The sequence below is a fragment of the Anopheles merus genome, chromosome 2R (assembly GCF_017562075.2).
Source record: "Anopheles merus strain MAF chromosome 2R, AmerM5.1, whole genome shotgun sequence".
Taxonomy (NCBI): Eukaryota; Metazoa; Arthropoda; class Insecta; order Diptera; family Culicidae; genus Anopheles; species Anopheles merus.
In genome coordinates this window covers 30,638,247-30,654,147 of record NC_054082.1, presented here as the reverse complement: position 1 = coordinate 30,654,147, position 15,901 = coordinate 30,638,247, and the positions used below count along the sequence as shown (strand labels likewise).

Below are 15,901 nucleotides of genomic sequence, written 5' to 3'. Positions count from 1 at the left end.
GAGATAGTTAACTCTTCCGTGTGAGTTTAGTGTTGGTTCGGTAGATGATACCGTCCTTCCTGTCTGTTAGATTGACTGCATTCATGTTTAAACTTTGTGTTTTTTGGTTCCTGCTAACTTTTGTTTTGTTTTGTTGAAACTAACTCGCCAATCGCATTCTGCATACTTTTCTCTACAAGTTAACGATCCATTTGCACATATGCGTATGTTTTGTATATGTATAATATTTATATATCTCTACATAAATTGCATGTTTCATACGATAAGGAGATTTCTTTTCACGTGTACGTTTCGTGTGTTTACTTTGCTCGCTATGTTTAGTTAGTTTTTAACGCCGCCTGTAAAAGTTAGGTTTGGAGGGTGTTAATTAAAAAAGACAGACAACAAATACGAACATTACTTGCGGTAAATTTCAAAACTGTTACTCAAAAGAAAAGCAACAGAACTTACAGAAAGCCTACGGTAAATCAGATGCGGTTAAGCGTAAACAATGTAAAACCAAAGCGAAGAATGGTTCAAAGCATAACAGAAACACTGAACAACTGTGTACCTATAGAATCGCACAGTGCAATGGCAATCCCTCGCGAAAGGGTACAAAGTTAAACCAAGTTACAACAGAACCATAATGATATCTTAAATTAATAAATAAGATCGCTATTGAAATAGATCATTTAGTAGAGCACCCTTTGTTTTAAAAGTTTAAATTAAAGGTCATAAAACAAGCAAAAAACCAAAAGAAGGATAAACGAGCAAGGAAACGGTAATACTTACGATGGAATCAATGGTGCCGGTAGTGCCTGGCCACCTGGACGGCCACCGGGCAGGGGTGGTGCGGCACCACCTCCAGGTCGGTTCGGTATTGCCGGGGCCGGCCTAGCACTAGCTGGTGCTGGTGGTGGTCCCCGGCCAGCCGGAGCTCCCATAGAGCTGAGCGAACCCTGGGAAAGCAGAGAGTAACAACATCGAGTCAACAATCGCGTGAACGTCCTCGCCCAAACAGACAGCACGAAACAGCGGGGCAAGGTATGGCACGCTTACCTGCTGCTGTGGTGCAGCTTTACGCGGACCGCCCGGGCTCGGGGGAGACAGCCGCGGGTTGTCGAGACCGCTCGACAACCAATCATTTTTCACCGGTGGTGGTACGGGCGTAGAGAAGGTAGCCATCGATACGTCACCTACAAAGGGGAATGACAACAAGCACCAGATGGCAGATTAAGCACACTGACAGCAACCCCGAGCATGACCATGCTACTACTCACCAATAATACGCAGCGCTTCCTTGCACGCGTGATACATTCGCAACATTTCTTCACGTTTTTGTGCTTCGTCCGCGCTTTCCTCCATCATCGAGGCCTTTGGGTTTGGAAGAATAAATAAATACCGTCATTTTTTCATTCTTGCAATGTTCCAACCGGCACATTAGTCACACTCCCAATCATACCTGATCGCCGGTAGCGTACAAATGCGCCAACAGCTCGCCATTGATGAAATCCTTGGTATTGTTAATGATGAGCATCATAATAGCTTTCGGAACCATGTCACGCGTAGTTTTGGTGACGATGCGCATGTACGATTCGACAAGATTGCGTATCGTCTCTACCTGGCGCTCCAACTGTGGATCAAGGGACTGCCCAGTTGGACCACTTTCGCCTCCACTCTCCTGTGGGAATTGAGACGCATTTTCATGTTAAATGTCTATATCTAATATATGGCGATATAATTATATTAGCTTGTGAAATAAAACCAAAGCACCATCCTTAATTGCAGGTTTGCTTACATTTCATTAGTAACAAAACTTGTGAAGCAAAAATACCACAGCACACACTAAGCCAAACCACCAAACCGTCTGGCAGCATATTGAAGTGTTACAGTGCAACAACCGCACTACAAAATTTGCCCCCGAAACTGATCAGTATATGTTACAGATATGTGTTTCAGAGTAAGAGAGAACAAGGGATACAGAGGATGACAAACACATAGAATAGTGCCAATTTGATTTGATGATCAAAGATTGTACTTTTAATATCAAACATTTCAACCATAAGTTAACCAAGTTATAAAAAGGAGATATGAAACAACGCATTTTCGCTATACAATATTAGTTTGCTGTACTCAGCACCTGTTTTGTTACGAAAAACATAATATTCATAACATATTCTAATTTAAATCAATGAAATTAGTCTAATACATGTAAAAAACATTTTCTATGTAGTCCTACTAATGTTATAGCTGGTAGGATCATCGTTGTAGTGTTAGGTGAAATTCATATTGAGCTTTGTGAAGTATAATTTAAAATGAGGACAATCCAAAACCAAAGGAAAACACGTTTCATAAATACATTACTGCGTACTTCAGTATCTGTCTTACTAACATCATCTACTAGAGATTGCTGATGCGATAGCAATTTCTGAAATGAGTTAAACAATTTAACAGGACGAACGATCAAACAACTCGTTACACGGTTGACGGATATATAAGGCAATAACTTTCATCTAAAGCACCCGCGGGAGAGTAAGCCAATGGAAATTTGTTAACCCACTGACCAAATTTTAAGCGGTGACCGATGTGTTGGACCGATAGCAAAGAGAATGTGTGTTGATTAAAGTGCTACTAGGGACAGACATGACAACGGAAACATCTAAATTGTGCTATAAAGGAAGTGGAGTAGAAACCCATCTGGAAGCAGGATGTGGGGGGAACAACCTCTGTCAACAAATTATTTTATAAAACAATTATCAAACCAACCTCCGCTTCCGTCTTCGATGATCGCGAAATGTGCAAAGGTGAGAAAAAGATAGAATGAAATCAGTCTCGAATTTGCGGTTCATGTTGAATAATCATCACCCAATGACACTCTTCTCAGAATCACGTGTTTTTTACAATGTCATTGTGTCGACAATGTTCATGTTAGAAGAGTTACTGTTCTGTTACTGGTTACAGGATGTTATGCAACAACAAACTCACCTCATCTCCGTTGGCGGGAGTATCCTTTTCAGGGTACACACCCGCACGCAGGAAGGATGCTTTCCATGAATCCACATCATCAGTGCTTTCGCAAGACAGCTCCAATTGCTTGTAATCCTGTGGAAAGAAAGAACAATATTTAGATGTCAAACCTTCAACGTTGATGCTTCCCGAACCAACTCTCATGGGTGCTTTACAACATATTACCTTGTAAACGTTACGTCCATCTGGATTGAACAGACCGAACGTGTGTCGCCGGGACATAAATCCTTGCTCAATGTCACGGAGCTTCAGCCCATCCAGGGGCAGCATAAATTTCTTCTCCTTTTCGTCCTCATCCTTGAACCACGAGATGCTCTCGGACGTTAGCACGAACCAGTACGGTCTGGAGCCACCCTTCATGATGCCGAGGTTTTGAATGCACATGTGCCCCTTGCGGATCACTTGCGAGCCAAGGTTGCGAGTGCCCGTCTTGACCGCATTTTCGGTTTTGCTTTGAGCACTGCGGGAATAATCAAATGTTTACAACAATCATTCAATGACATACCCAAAGCACTACCGCCCCCGCCCGGACACTCACTTTGCGAAACCGATGAAATCCTCATGGTTGGTGTTCATGTAGGCCAGCTCGTAGTCGATCAGCAGCATCATCTGCTCTTTGGCCTTTTGTTCGCACTGGCGAATGTGCGTAGTAATGATACGCTCCGTCTCATCGCGCAAACGCGGATAACGAGCCATCTGGCAAGGAAACGAAAGGAAAGGCGGGATTTTTTTTAAAATTACATACTTCATTCCGTACTAACGAAAGCAGCCAACACACCGCGCCTACCGTACCTTGTCTGTGCAAATTCTCACAACATTAGACAGCTCCAAGACGGTCAGATCGACACACTTCAGGATCGGTTCCTTGAGCTGGGAGATTTGTTTCTTTACGATCGCCTCGAACGCCATGTCCGGGGTGAACAGACCGACACGAATACCGTGAATATTGCGAATGGCGAACGAAATTTCACGCCGCAGCTCCTTCTCATCGCACGACATCTTGACGATCTCGAAACGCAATCGCTCGTGGAATATTCTATTGATCTTGGCACCGCCAGAAAGTTCGTTCGTGTTGACTAGCGCCGAACCGGAACCTTCAATTGTGCGCTCGAAATCCGACTGCAGTTGCTGGATCATTCTGTTGGAAGACAAAGCAGATGAATCGCCCAATCAAAACCAACACGCGTTCGCTCACCCCCCCCCCCCTCCCCGCCCTCGATCTTGCGCGCGCATTGAACTTACTGCAGCATAGCCTTCGTCTTGATGCTTGGATCGTCCGGGCGGAAATGTTTGTACTGATCCACATCCTTCTCCAGCGTTAGCATCTGCTTCTGTAGCCGATCGCGCAGCGCCGGCAGCGTATCACGGATATGGTTGGTCAGCTGCTGATTGAGCACCTTCTGCAGATACGGCGTGCCGAGCCGATCGGCAATGTGCCGATAGCTCGGATGGCTCAGGAAGAACTTGCGCTCCGCGGCCAGGGCCGCATGGATGTCCTTTCTGCCCTCGATATCCTTTTGCGACCGGTTCACCACACCGATGTAGCCGCGGCGCAACGGCAGCAGCTTGTTCTCGAGAATATCGCGCGCATCCGTTCCCTCGTCCATCAGATCGAGCTTGGTGATGACACCGATCGTCCGGACGCCCTGCGGGTCGACCTCTTTGGCCAGCTTGAGCGCATCACTGTTGGCCAAATCGGTGTTGGCGGGCGTGACGGCCAAAATCAGACACGTTTCCTTGCGGATGAACTGAAAGATCATGCCCTTGATCTGGTTCTCAATGTCGGCTGGCTGATCGCCGATCGGTACCTTCGTCAAACCGGGCAAATCGATAAGCGTCAAGTTGAGTACTGAAATGGAAGAAGCAAAAGGAACATTTTGTACTAAACCGTCACTATGGAGGAACTTCACACGTCACCTTACCATGCGGCGAGTACACGCGAAGATTAATCGGTATGTTTGAGATACCCTTGTTGCTACCGGTAATGCGATCGGTTTCCGCTTCGATCTCCTGCCGAATCTCCTCAAAGTTGGAGAACTTCTTACCCTTCTGATGAAGGAACTCTCCAAATTCTGTGGTACAACATTGCATCATATATTAAACTCATAGTATTTATTTTGTTTCGCTGACTCAACCCAACTTACCCACAGTTCCATTGATTAGCTGTAAAATCAATGGTCGTCGCGTTACGATGCCGGATCCTCGGGGGAGAAAATCTCTGTAATGGAACATAAAAACACCAAATCAATAACAAATCCGATAAGAATGATAACATGCAGTAAGTTTTAGTACTAATGACATGCATCTTTTCTGCTGGATAGTGCCCAACGCAACACACCAATTAACTGTACACGCTCTATACAACAGCAGCAGCTTGCCATTGTGCCCGGTCTCTGCTGTTTGTCGAACAGCAATGCTCATTGTGTGTGTGCCTATCTCGTATCGAAAAGTGTTTTTTATCTTTCTTGCAAGTCGTCTCGTAATGAATGTGCCTCTGTTTCCTGCCCGTAATCGAGGGAGGAAAAGCTGTATCCCCCATCTCGTGTCGTGTCGATTACCCGCAGTTCCCCATCAGCATCACGTCATGATGCGAAGTGATGCTAAACGTTAGTCATGGTTAAATGAGCTAGTTCTACTCGTTTTAGTCGAGAATGTGTCATTTCCTGTCCACCGTTCTTTCACTCCACCTGGTATTTCGAAGGACATACGCTAGCAGCAGCAGCAGCAGCAGCAGCGCAACACTCGCAAACGAATGGAGGAAAAGAACGCGCTGCAGTTGCAAAACCACCTTCCCGTCTTCACCCGTTATCGTGGATATTATGTAATTTTTTCTTCCTTCTGCGAGCTCCACTACTAACGCGCAAGTAAGGACGAAAGCGGAAGTGTTTGTAGATACACGTAGCCGTGATGGTGCACAAGTGTGCGTTGCTCTGCTCCCGTGGTGCTCCGATAGGGGAGGGGGGGGGGGTTACGTTTGTGAGTAGACAACAAAATAATTTGAGCGAAAATATGAGAGAGCAAAAGGACACGCGGTTAGATTCTACGCTTACAACCTGGGGGGGACAAGGGCACCACACTGATTGCATTAAATACTGTTTTGTAATTTGCTGGTACAAGATAGCATTCATCTTAGGCAGGAACATCCGAACGGGGGGCTTAGATTAAGAGCAGAAAAGTGTAAATATTTTCACTTCCAACACCATGCTCCCTCCCCCTACATGCGCACATACGTCACAGCTCACCAACCGTCATGCGACGCCTGTGGGAGTTTTCTCTCCATGTGCCGTCGAGTATTTGCTCAGATGTTTCGCTCCGCCAGCATTGCTCTGTGTGCTCGTTTGCATCTGTGCTGGATGGTGTTGGTAGGTCATCCCAGTGCACATTGCACGATTGTGAGCAAACCGATGACTTTAGGGCAAGCTAATGCTCACTGCTCTCAGAGTATGACGACAACGACGGCGGTGAAGAGAGGGAGAGGGAGAAGCAATGAAAAAGTAAAACCTCCGAAACGACCCGTAGCTTTAGATAAGGGTGCCACCGCCGCCGCCGCCTCCATAAACTGCTGGTTCTTCAATTATGGTTGTTTTTTTTTTTGGAGGGGCGGGGGGGGGTTAGGTTAGAAAAATCATTATTTGGCCCCCTTTGGACGTGTGTAGGCAATGGAGGTGAGCTCGTTCGAAATGTAGCGGAGCACAGAGCGTAGGACGCGCGGACGGTGTGTCTCGATAAAAGTCCACTCTATTATCGATTATTTTTCGACTCCTCTGATAGCTTCCACACACACACACACACACACACACACACACACACACACACACACACACACACACGACACACGGGGTGACACCCCAAGAAGAGCCCCGCTGCTAGACTCGCTCATATTGAGGGTGGGAGGGTTGGAACCGCGCGCGCTCTTTCGCAAAGAAGGTTCCCCGCTATCTTGTTCTCGCTCGTCTTATCGCACGCAGTCCGCGCTCCTGCTCATTTTGTTCTCTTTCGTACGCGCGCTCTCTGTCTCTCTCTCTCTCTCTCTCTCTCTCTCTCTCTTTCTCGCTTGCGCTATCCTAGTCGCTCATAAACCGTGTTCGGTCAGCCCGTTTGTTCCGTAGCACACAGTACAATGCATACTCACACACAGCACACCAAAACGGCAACGAAAACGTACGAGGAGACTCCCCAATTTCAGCTCCTCCGTTTTTTTTTTTAAATGCCCTCCCCCTTCTCCACGAACGTATGCGAATTGTAGCGACTGAAAATCCATCCCACACCCCACATTCGCGGGGCGGAATAGGTGAATCATGTTTGATGAGGTGCCTTCAAACTCGCCCCAATGACACTTCCGTCAGTTTCACAGTCTTGCGCGCGCGTGTGTGTGTGCGCGCGCTCTTCTCTTGTTTGAGCATGGGATGAAGGAACCACCATCCTTCTCACATTACATGGGCCGAAGGATTAAACACAACAAGGGATACACAATCACCTCCCCCGCAAAGAGGAAGACATGTTATGCAAAAAACAACAAAAAATGCCTGGGAAAACCCTTTCGCTACGATCAATCGTTGACAGCTCGAGCTGGATGGGAGGGTGGTGGTGTTTTAGGATGAGTAATGAATGAATCGACAAAAAGCATCGACTTTTTCCCCCCTTCACACGCTTTTCGTGGTCTCTGCTTAGTAATATCTTATCGCCACTACTGCTACTGTATATACTCAACTGACCTTCCGACGAAATTTTCCAGCACGGACGATTTTCCTGCCGACTGACCGCCGACCACCGCGATCTGTGGCAGGTCAAGCTGCATATGCACCCCCATCTGCGTGAACGCATCCTGCAGCTTGTTCACGATCGGAATCAGTGACTCCATGCTGGTGGTGTTGATGGGCTGCCGCTGTTCACCGTTTAGTTTGCACGCACAAAACGCTGTAGAACAGCGCAAACGCTTTCACACCCCGCACAACACTTTGTTCTGTACCGTCTGTGCCTTTCTTACAAGTGCACACACACACACACACGCACACTCACACAATTCCTCTTCCTGTCGTTGAACGGGTCGCCGCCGTCTTCGATCGACAAACCAAAGCACCCTCCGCAAACTTTCACGGATTTGTTTTTTTTTTCACCACCTGTGCGGAGTACCTCCTCCGCCGGACACACTCAGTAACGCAAGCACGCACGCACGCACTGGCCCTTGACTTTTCGTCTGCCAAACGATTCAGCACCACAGCACTATTTGGTTGGTTTTCGCCTTTGCCCGTTCCAACTTCTGCTGTGTGTGCGTAGTGACGGCTCTCGATATACAACAAGGGGGCTTCTTTTTTTTATCGCACCGAAGGAATTCGACTTCGATTTTGGGACCGTGTAAAGCGTACGCAATGCACTACATCATTGCGCGAATGCAATCGGAGTCGCGGACACACACACGCAGAGGGCACGAGCGAACCAGAGCTTTTCCTTTCTGGACGAGGTGAAAAACTCGATTTTTCCTGCCTCCCCGATCGATTGATTGCGCAGAGTGTTTCTTTTTCTTGGCTCCTTCCTTGACGGCGTTTGACAGGTTGCTGGGCAAGATGGATGGGCGCGAGGTGTGACACGGGCATGTTTCAAATCATTCCGTTGCGGCTTTGTCAGCACCGAACTTATCGCGTCAATGAAAAGAGTGCAATTTCATACGTTTTATTTTGCTTATTTATTTTATGAGTTGCAATGTACATTCAATGTTTCGTAAATGAATATACAGTGACAGCAAAAAAGTACGGTCAAAACACACTACTATCAACCTTGATCAACTTGACGTCGACCTTTGTTTGACAGTAGGTTCCACACAGAGGAGCCGAAGGGGTGACTCGCATTGTGTTGTTTCTTCGCAAGACTTCGCTACCCCATATCACCGTGTCCGAGATAAATCCTACAAAGCGACCACAAATCTTCCACCCCCTCCCCCTGTTAGCAGCGTATCCGCGGAGCCATGGCTTCGGACCTGGATCAATGGATCGAAATTGTGAAGCAGTGCAAGTACCTGCCGGAAAATGATCTCAAGAAGCTGTGCGACATCGTCTGCGAGCTGCTGATCGAGGAATCGAACGTACAGCCCGTCAGCACACCCGTCACCGTTTGCGGCGATATTCATGGACAGGTTCGTTTTGTCACCCTCCCCGTCATCTTTCTTACCGAACTGCGTATATATTTAGATGAATCACGCGTCACCGCCGGTCGGCCGGTGCGAGGGCGATAAGAATAAATGCCCGGCCGCACTTGCCCCGTGGCCCATCCCAACCCTCGGATCCACGCGCTGCGGGCGATATTTGTCGTTCGTGGCGGGGACACCTGCAGGTCTATTTTCAATTCCCCAGCCATCGCCCTTACACCGCTCACTTCTTGTCGTTCGCAGTTTTACGATTTGGAAGAGTTGTTCCGCACCGGTGGCCAAGTGCCGGACACGAACTACATCTTTATGGGAGACTTTGTGGATCGGGGATACTACAGTCTGGAAACGTTCACGCGCTTGCTTACGCTAAAGGTACGGCAGGGTGTACCCCGCCCCGTCCCGGGGGCTGGCATGATCCGTTTGACCAGTGCGACATTTTCCAATTTGCAGGCACGGTACCCGAACAAAATCACGCTGCTGCGAGGAAACCACGAGTCGCGCCAAATCACCAAAGTGTACGGATTTTACGATGAATGTTACACGAAGTACGGTAACGCTAGTCCGTGGAAGTATTGCTGTAGGGTGTTTGACCTTCTAACAATTGCCGCGGTAAGAGCACGCCGATGGAAAGCAGGATATGTCCATCTCCCTCCCGTGCACTGTGGACAGTTTTGATAACGGGCATGTTTCTGCTTCGGGCTTCCCACTTCCAGATTATTGAAGAACAGGTGCTTTGCGTTCACGGTGGTCTTAGTCCGGAAATCAAAACGCTCGATCAAATTCGAACCATTAACCGTGACCAGGAGATACCGCACAAGGGCGCATTTTGTGATCTGGTTTGGTCGGATCCGGACGACATTGACACGTGGGCGGAGAGCCCGCGCGGTGCCGGCTGGCTGTTCGGGTCGGCGGTGACGCGCGACTTTATGGAGATCAACTTCCTGAGGATGATCTGCCGGGCGCATCAGCTGGTACACGAGGGTATTAACTACCAGTTCGACCGAAAGCTAGTGACGGTCTGGTCGGCACCGAACTACTGCTACCGCTGTGGCAACGTCGCCTCGATACTAGAGTTTAAAGAAAATGACATTCATGATCCAAAGGTGAAAATATTCAAAGCCGTCCCGAACGAAGAACGCGTCATACCAAGCCAGCGCATTACGCCTTATTTCCTGTGAACCGAGCAATGCTACTGACGGGACGCAGGCCGGAACCTTCGGCGCTACGTTGCTGTCATGCCGAGCCGCAGATCGACGCATTACTGCTCTACAGTTATTGAACGTATTTTTGCACAATAAAAACTATCAAACTTCCTAGAAGCAAAGTGAAAAACACTGACCCAGACCCGGCGGCATCGATCATTTCTATCTATACGGGGGTTCGTTTGTTTTATTCATGTTAGACGTCGTTCGTACCTGCCCGTGCCCGAATGTTTGCATCGCACACTACCTCTGTACATTCCGGTATGCTGATTACCAGCCACAATGTTTTCGTCCTCTAAAACATTCTCAGAACGTGGATATGACGAGCTCGCCTAGTCCTTACAAATATATGTTACAACTATGTATGTTTCCGGCAGCGGGCGAAACACTGTTCCTAAAAGCATAATCCCGTGGCGTAGCAGGCTATCATCATGCATTCACTTGAATCGTTTCTGCTGTCTTAAACGATAGATATCGTTGGCGGGCGGGGCTGGCGCCACCGCCTCATCATCACTGTCTTCTCCGCCCGGTGCCATGCGCCGCCGCTTAAGGCCACCTTCGCTCGCGTACGTACTATCGTCCACGATCCAGTGGACCGATTTGGCGAGCTCGAACAATCTCGAATCGGCAGTACTATCGCTTGGCGGTGGGGGAACTATGAAGCGGGAAGGAAAAACCAAAACAAAATTTAACAAGCGCTGAAAAATCGCCCCGACATACTAGAAGTTGGTAGGCGTAGAACGTACCTTCGGGTAGTTGGATGCGATTGAACACTTCTATTATCTTGTCGACCGACACGAACGGACCCTGGAAGCTTACGGGCGGTGGCAAAATAGCGCACAGGGCGGCCAGTGCAGCCGGCTGCGGGAACGTACCACCCGGCACTGGATGCTCGCCTGGGAATGCATTCGGTTTCGGTTTGTACGGTATCATCTGGCTGAAGTCGGGCCGGGCAAGCTGCTGCGGCTGCTCTGGCTGCTCCGGAACCGGTGCGGGCGGCGGTTTCACCCCGGTCACGCTGAGCATTCCTCGCGTTTCGCTGTACCCGATCGATTTCAGCTCGGACGGCGAGCATGGGTAGAGATCAAGAAACTTATAACGATCAACAAGTTGCGCCGTTTCCTTGCCTTCAAACTCCTTCAGCTTCTCCAGCACGGCGCTGCGGCGACGCTCGACCTTCACGATACTAGACAGATCCCCAATGTTGGACTCGAACTCCAGGAAGCGATTCCAAACTTCGACCGACAGCTGTGGCGTTAGTCCTCCCGACGAGAGCACCCGCTCAAACAGGACGCGGGTGTTGTTGTCCTCTAAAAAAGAAGAAACAGTTGGGCTTTTGAAGTGCTCCGATGCAAATCCGACATGCTAACGCCGCTGAACGTACCATTCAAATGCGACAAATAGTCGATGTAGCACATGACGTATTCAGGACTACCACCGAAGCGTTTCAGTCCCAGTTCGAATATCCGAAAGGCGATATCCTTATCCTTACTGCAATAGTATTCCATCAGTGCGGCCGCCACAAACACGTGGTAGGTGGAGCGCACGTCCTCGCGTGCCTTCTTAAACACGGCTCTGGCCGATTTGATTCCCTCCGCCCGGCGTGCAAACTTCATGTACTGTATGTAAGCCTTAAAAAGGGAAAGCAAGGGAAAATGCGTCATTTTTACTACTCGCAACCCCGTGACAAACACAGCGCGTACCAGTGTCGGATCAATGTCGTTAATCGCGAGGAACTTATTGTACATCTGGTGCACTTTGTCGTACTTCAACCGCCCTTCCTCAAAATCGGCATAAGCAAAGTAGAGTAGCGCGTTGCGGCTCAACACAGAGTTAATAGCACGCTCCAGAATGTTTGCCGCTTCATCGCTGAATACCTTGGCCGCATTGAGATCCTAGAATCGATGAAAAGAATCACACACAGCCTTGCTTTAAAGTCCTTTGCCGAGATTTGTTCGGTTACGTACCCCTTTCTCCACGAGCAGCTTCGAGCTTTGATCGAGATACTGAGCTGCCTGATGCCACACGGCTGGATGATGTGTAAGAACGAGCAAACATTGCTCGATTGCAAACATAACGCGGCGTGTTACCAGCGCATTATCTTCACTGCGCAACGGATTGGACTTTTCAAACGCAATGTACTTTTTCCACAGCTCCACCTGTCAAAGTAAATGCATTATTGAATCGGTAATGACTACATGCCACCGATCGTCACACGCACCTGCTTAATTTCTTCCTTCGTTACCGTCGGTGGTACGGCCGGCAGGTTCCGGTTCAGACCCTTGGTCACAATTTCCAGCTCTTTCGCAACACGTCGTGCGTTCATGTAATCTCGCGACCGCTCCACGCTCATCTTTTCCGATATGATCGGATTAATGTTCTGCTCGAACGCGATGTAATCTTTCCACAGATGTTCAATGCCGATGATCGGAGTGATGACAGCGCGTTGGTACACCTTCCGGACGGCCGTTATTTTCTGATTTTCCGCATAGCTGCCCACAGCATCGACGCTCTTCAGGAACATGATGTAGTCGGTCCAGATGGAGAACGAGTGCAGATCCATGCCGATCTTTTCTAGCGCGAAATCGTACGCCTGTGCCATCTTTTCCCTTAAACAAACAAAAGCAAGGTAAGGTAAAGAAGGTTACTCAAATTATGCTACCCCCACTGGGTGGTTCTGTGAACGCTTACTTGTGTGTACTGAGTCCAGCTTTCGTTTCCTTCACGTAAGTCAGGTAAAGTTTCCACAGATCGATGTTTAGGATCTTGACCAAACACCGCTGGAAGAGCTTCTCTACTCGCTCGTAATTGCGGTACTTCATCTCCTGCTCGATGTACACCTTCCAGTACCGAGCGGTCGTCGGAAATACACACACCAACGATTCGTACAACGATCGAACCTACAAGTAATGTGACATATTTTAGTGCATTTCAGCACACTGTATCATACTGTTCGTGTTGCATTTTTGTTGTTGTTTTGTTTTACCTCGTTCACATGCCGGCTTTGCCCTTCGCGTACCAGAAGCGACCAGGATTCCACATCGAATGGTCGCACTTCGACCGTTTGCTGTGCCCGAACCAATCGCTCATGTCCCCATTCCTAGCCAGACAGGGAATAGGTTGGAAATTGGTTTACCAAACGTATTGCAATGGCAATCCATCACGATGCAACAACTTACTATATCAAACTTTAGCTGGTCCTTTAGTTGTTGTGTCATTTTGCGGCGTGCTTTGCTGCAGAGTGTTTGACTATCGCGCAAATCGAACAATTGCAGCTGGTCACGGAAACGCACGAACGAGCAGCCTTAAGCAGCAACCGTAACACGGTAGTAGCGAATGGAACTACGGAAATTATCTTCGATTCTTGAGCTACAGCAAGTAAAGTATCGTGAAAAGAAAATGCCACTCGGTGCCACTGTTTGCCGATGTCAAAGTGTTTGACGCCTATAAACAAAACGTGTGACGGTGGCAGGTACGTTCAAGGCGCTTCTCTCACCAATACATCTTCGCGCATTTTTGACAGTTGTGATTAAGAAAAAAGGACCGGTCTGGTGGTACAGTCGTCAACTCGTACGACTTAACAACATGCCCGTCATGGGTTCAAGCCCCGAATAGACCGTGCCCCCCATACGTAGGACTGACCATCCTGCTATGGTAACAATAAGTCACTGAAAGCCAAGCTCACTTCACTAGTGGGTACAGGCAGGCCTTGAGGCAGCGGTAATCGCTACTGCGGGCGTGCGGGCGTGCGTGCGGAAAACTGTTTGATTCTGACGCATGCGGTTGCGGGCTGTCACCCGCTGCGAGTGTCAAATTCCATACATTTTCAGAAAACGCACGCACGCCCGCATCAGCGATTACCCAAGCGAAATTTTTCGGGGATAATGAACACAAACTCATGCCATCTCTCTCTATTCATCAGCCCTACTCTCTCACACGCATCGATGAACTTTTACACATATCTTTGTTCATTGTATTATATTTGAATGGTTTAAAAGTGATAGATAACAATTCATGTTCATGAAGTAGTTATGGTCAAATGTTAATGGTGTAATGTTTGTCCCAAGTGCCACAAATCCACTAAACGACCACTAAACGCCTTCTAAACGCCTCAAATTCTCTACCTAAACGGAATATAGAAAGACTTCGTTTAGCAGACGGCAAACGACTCATGCATTCTAAAAATAGCAAAAAAGCTGGTGGCGCCATCTGTTTGTGGGATACCCAACCTGTGGAGCTTCCTCGCTTGGAGGAGAGCTTTCTCATTTCCTCTGTACTGTTGTATGGTTTCGCATTGAAGTTATGCATCGCTAGAACTAGAACGGCGATACGATTGTTTAAATACTAAACTCCAACGGAAACCACCAGTACTGAAGCAAGTGAGATTTGAGTAATGGTCGTTGGTGTGGATACCCACGTATCTGACCACACGACCATTCATATAGATTTTTGCTCAGAAAGTTAGAAGGCTATATAGGTCATTATAAGATGAAACTTGTCGAAACACATTGCAAGAAAAGGATAGCAATATAATGATGAGTTGTAATACGCCATCTATTGATCAAACCAATGAAGCTGTGAAGCTTTCATTTTTTTCCTATGGATATTCAATTTTCCAGTCGTTTAAGCTTAATCTGTGGCGCTTGGGGTACCATGGTCGACATGAGTTCAATTCCATTTTTATTGTTTTTATTGATAATTTAAGGTTTTATTTAATTTTTAAAACATCCTCCTCCAATAACTTCAAACCCATTTACTCATTGTTAGAAATGCGTGTTTAATAGTTAATCTGTTATTTTTATTGTTTTATTTATTTCTTTTCATTTATTTAGTATCAGTACCCCTTCATACAACCAAACCAGTAAATAGCACGATAATGAATAATAATATGGTGGCGCAACTGGCAAAGTGATTCCAAATAGAACTAGCGATGTGGTTGGTAGCATCAAGGATGAAGCATGAGCATGAATTGGAACATGAGTGGAGGGAGTGAATCCGAATGTTCATTTCTATTTTTAGCTCTTTTTCGCATGGGTTCATCTTTCACGTGTGTTCACTATCCCCGAAAATGATCTGTATTTCGTTGGTCTTTTCGGGGATAATTCGTTAACGAATTATCCCCGAAAAGACCAGCGAAAACCAGCGTGGTTGGGAGCTTGGGTACCGCTGCCTGACCGATAACGGTTGTTGTGCCAATGAAGAAGAAGATTAAGAAAAAAGTTTTTTTAAGTTTGCGCATGTAACTAAAGGAAATAGCAGAAAAAATGTAAGAAGATTAAAAGTTAACTGAAATATATTTAAAAATATTGCTATCGTATAATGAAAGCTAATATTTTGAACCATCGTTTAAATTCCACACCTCGCATTATTCTTCTGACCGAGAATTGAACACTGTGCTGCAAGAGCTTCATTTGAGCGGGCATTTCGTTTTTTTTAATGTGATGCACGAGTCGCTTTGCTACCGGAATTCAGATTAGCAAAAATACTTCATTCAATGTTATTTCCGTCTTGTTTATCAAAGTACGAAACAGAACACGAAGAGAATATAAAG

The 15,901-nt window shown here is 47.3% G+C and overlaps 3 protein-coding genes across 4 annotated transcripts in view; 1 reads left to right on the top strand and 2 right to left on the bottom strand.

The window, feature by feature from the left end:
* Window positions 1-8,556, bottom strand: part of LOC121587708 (dynamin) — a 16,264-nt gene extending 7,708 nt beyond the window's left edge. The window contains exons 1-13 of one of the 2 annotated variants that reach the window (XM_041904759.1): window positions 7,722-8,556; window positions 5,151-5,224; window positions 4,929-5,078; window positions 4,249-4,855; window positions 3,799-4,144; window positions 3,545-3,702; window positions 3,172-3,466; window positions 2,965-3,081; window positions 2,746-2,757; window positions 1,442-1,660; window positions 1,260-1,353; window positions 1,039-1,175; window positions 772-938 (exon numbers count right to left, since the gene is read on the bottom strand). In XM_041904759.1, coding sequence (XP_041760693.1) covers window positions 772-938; window positions 1,039-1,175; window positions 1,260-1,353; window positions 1,442-1,660; window positions 2,746-2,757; window positions 2,965-3,081; window positions 3,172-3,466; window positions 3,545-3,702; window positions 3,799-4,144; window positions 4,249-4,855; window positions 4,929-5,078; window positions 5,151-5,224; window positions 7,722-7,867 — 2,522 coding nt within the window. In that variant the 5' untranslated portion in view covers window positions 7,868-8,556. The remainder of the gene's footprint in view (window positions 1-771; window positions 939-1,038; window positions 1,176-1,259; window positions 1,354-1,441; window positions 1,661-2,745; window positions 2,758-2,964; window positions 3,082-3,171; window positions 3,467-3,544; window positions 3,703-3,798; window positions 4,145-4,248; window positions 4,856-4,928; window positions 5,079-5,150; window positions 5,225-7,721) is intronic. The other variant, XM_041904760.1, reaches the window with a different exon arrangement.
* A 248-nt stretch (window positions 8,557-8,804) lies between these two features.
* LOC121587738 (serine/threonine-protein phosphatase 6 catalytic subunit) lies at window positions 8,805-10,486 on the top strand. The gene is made up of 4 exons (XM_041904819.1): window positions 8,805-9,136; window positions 9,392-9,520; window positions 9,599-9,757; window positions 9,862-10,486. The coding sequence occupies exons 1-4, from the start codon at window positions 8,969-8,971 to the stop codon at window positions 10,324-10,326; spliced, it is 921 nt and encodes a 306-aa protein (XP_041760753.1). The 5' UTR covers window positions 8,805-8,968; the 3' UTR covers window positions 10,327-10,486.
* An 18-nt stretch (window positions 10,487-10,504) lies between these two features.
* LOC121587713 (protein suppressor of forked) lies at window positions 10,505-13,938 on the bottom strand. Its single transcript, XM_041904774.1, has 9 exons — window positions 13,530-13,938; window positions 13,337-13,450; window positions 13,042-13,250; window positions 12,572-12,959; window positions 12,318-12,509; window positions 12,054-12,245; window positions 11,735-11,981; window positions 11,097-11,660; window positions 10,505-11,005 (listed from the first exon to the last, which is right to left on the bottom strand). The coding sequence occupies exons 1-9, from the start codon at window positions 13,566-13,568 to the stop codon at window positions 10,788-10,790; spliced, it is 2,163 nt and encodes a 720-aa protein (XP_041760708.1). The 5' UTR covers window positions 13,569-13,938; the 3' UTR covers window positions 10,505-10,787.
* Between the last annotated feature and the right edge of the window lie 1,963 nt (window positions 13,939-15,901).

What these genes read in the sequence shown, in the direction of transcription:
- LOC121587738 (XM_041904819.1), top strand. Translation starts at nt 8,969, where the DNA reads ATGGCTTCGGACCTGGATCAATGGATCGAAATTGTGAAGCAGTGCAAG. An exon ending in CGCGCTTGCTTACGCTAAAG is followed by an intron (nt 9,521 to 9,598) that starts GTACGGCAGGGT and finishes TCCAATTTGCAG; the next exon opens with GCACGGTACCCGAACAAAAT. An exon ending in ACCTTCTAACAATTGCCGCG is followed by an intron (nt 9,758 to 9,861) that starts GTAAGAGCACGC and finishes TCCCACTTCCAG; the next exon opens with ATTATTGAAGAACAGGTGCT.
- LOC121587713 (XM_041904774.1), bottom strand. Translation starts at nt 13,568, where the DNA reads ATGACACAACAACTAAAGGACCAGCTAAAGTTTGATATA. An exon ending in AGCTGCTCGTGGAGAAAGGG is followed by an intron (nt 12,246 to 12,317) that starts GTACGTAACCGA and finishes CATCGATTCTAG; the next exon opens with GATCTCAATGCGGCCAAGGT. An exon ending in CTATTTGTCGCATTTGAATG is followed by an intron (nt 11,661 to 11,734) that starts GTACGTTCAGCG and finishes CTTCTTTTTTAG; the next exon opens with AGGACAACAACACCCGCGTC.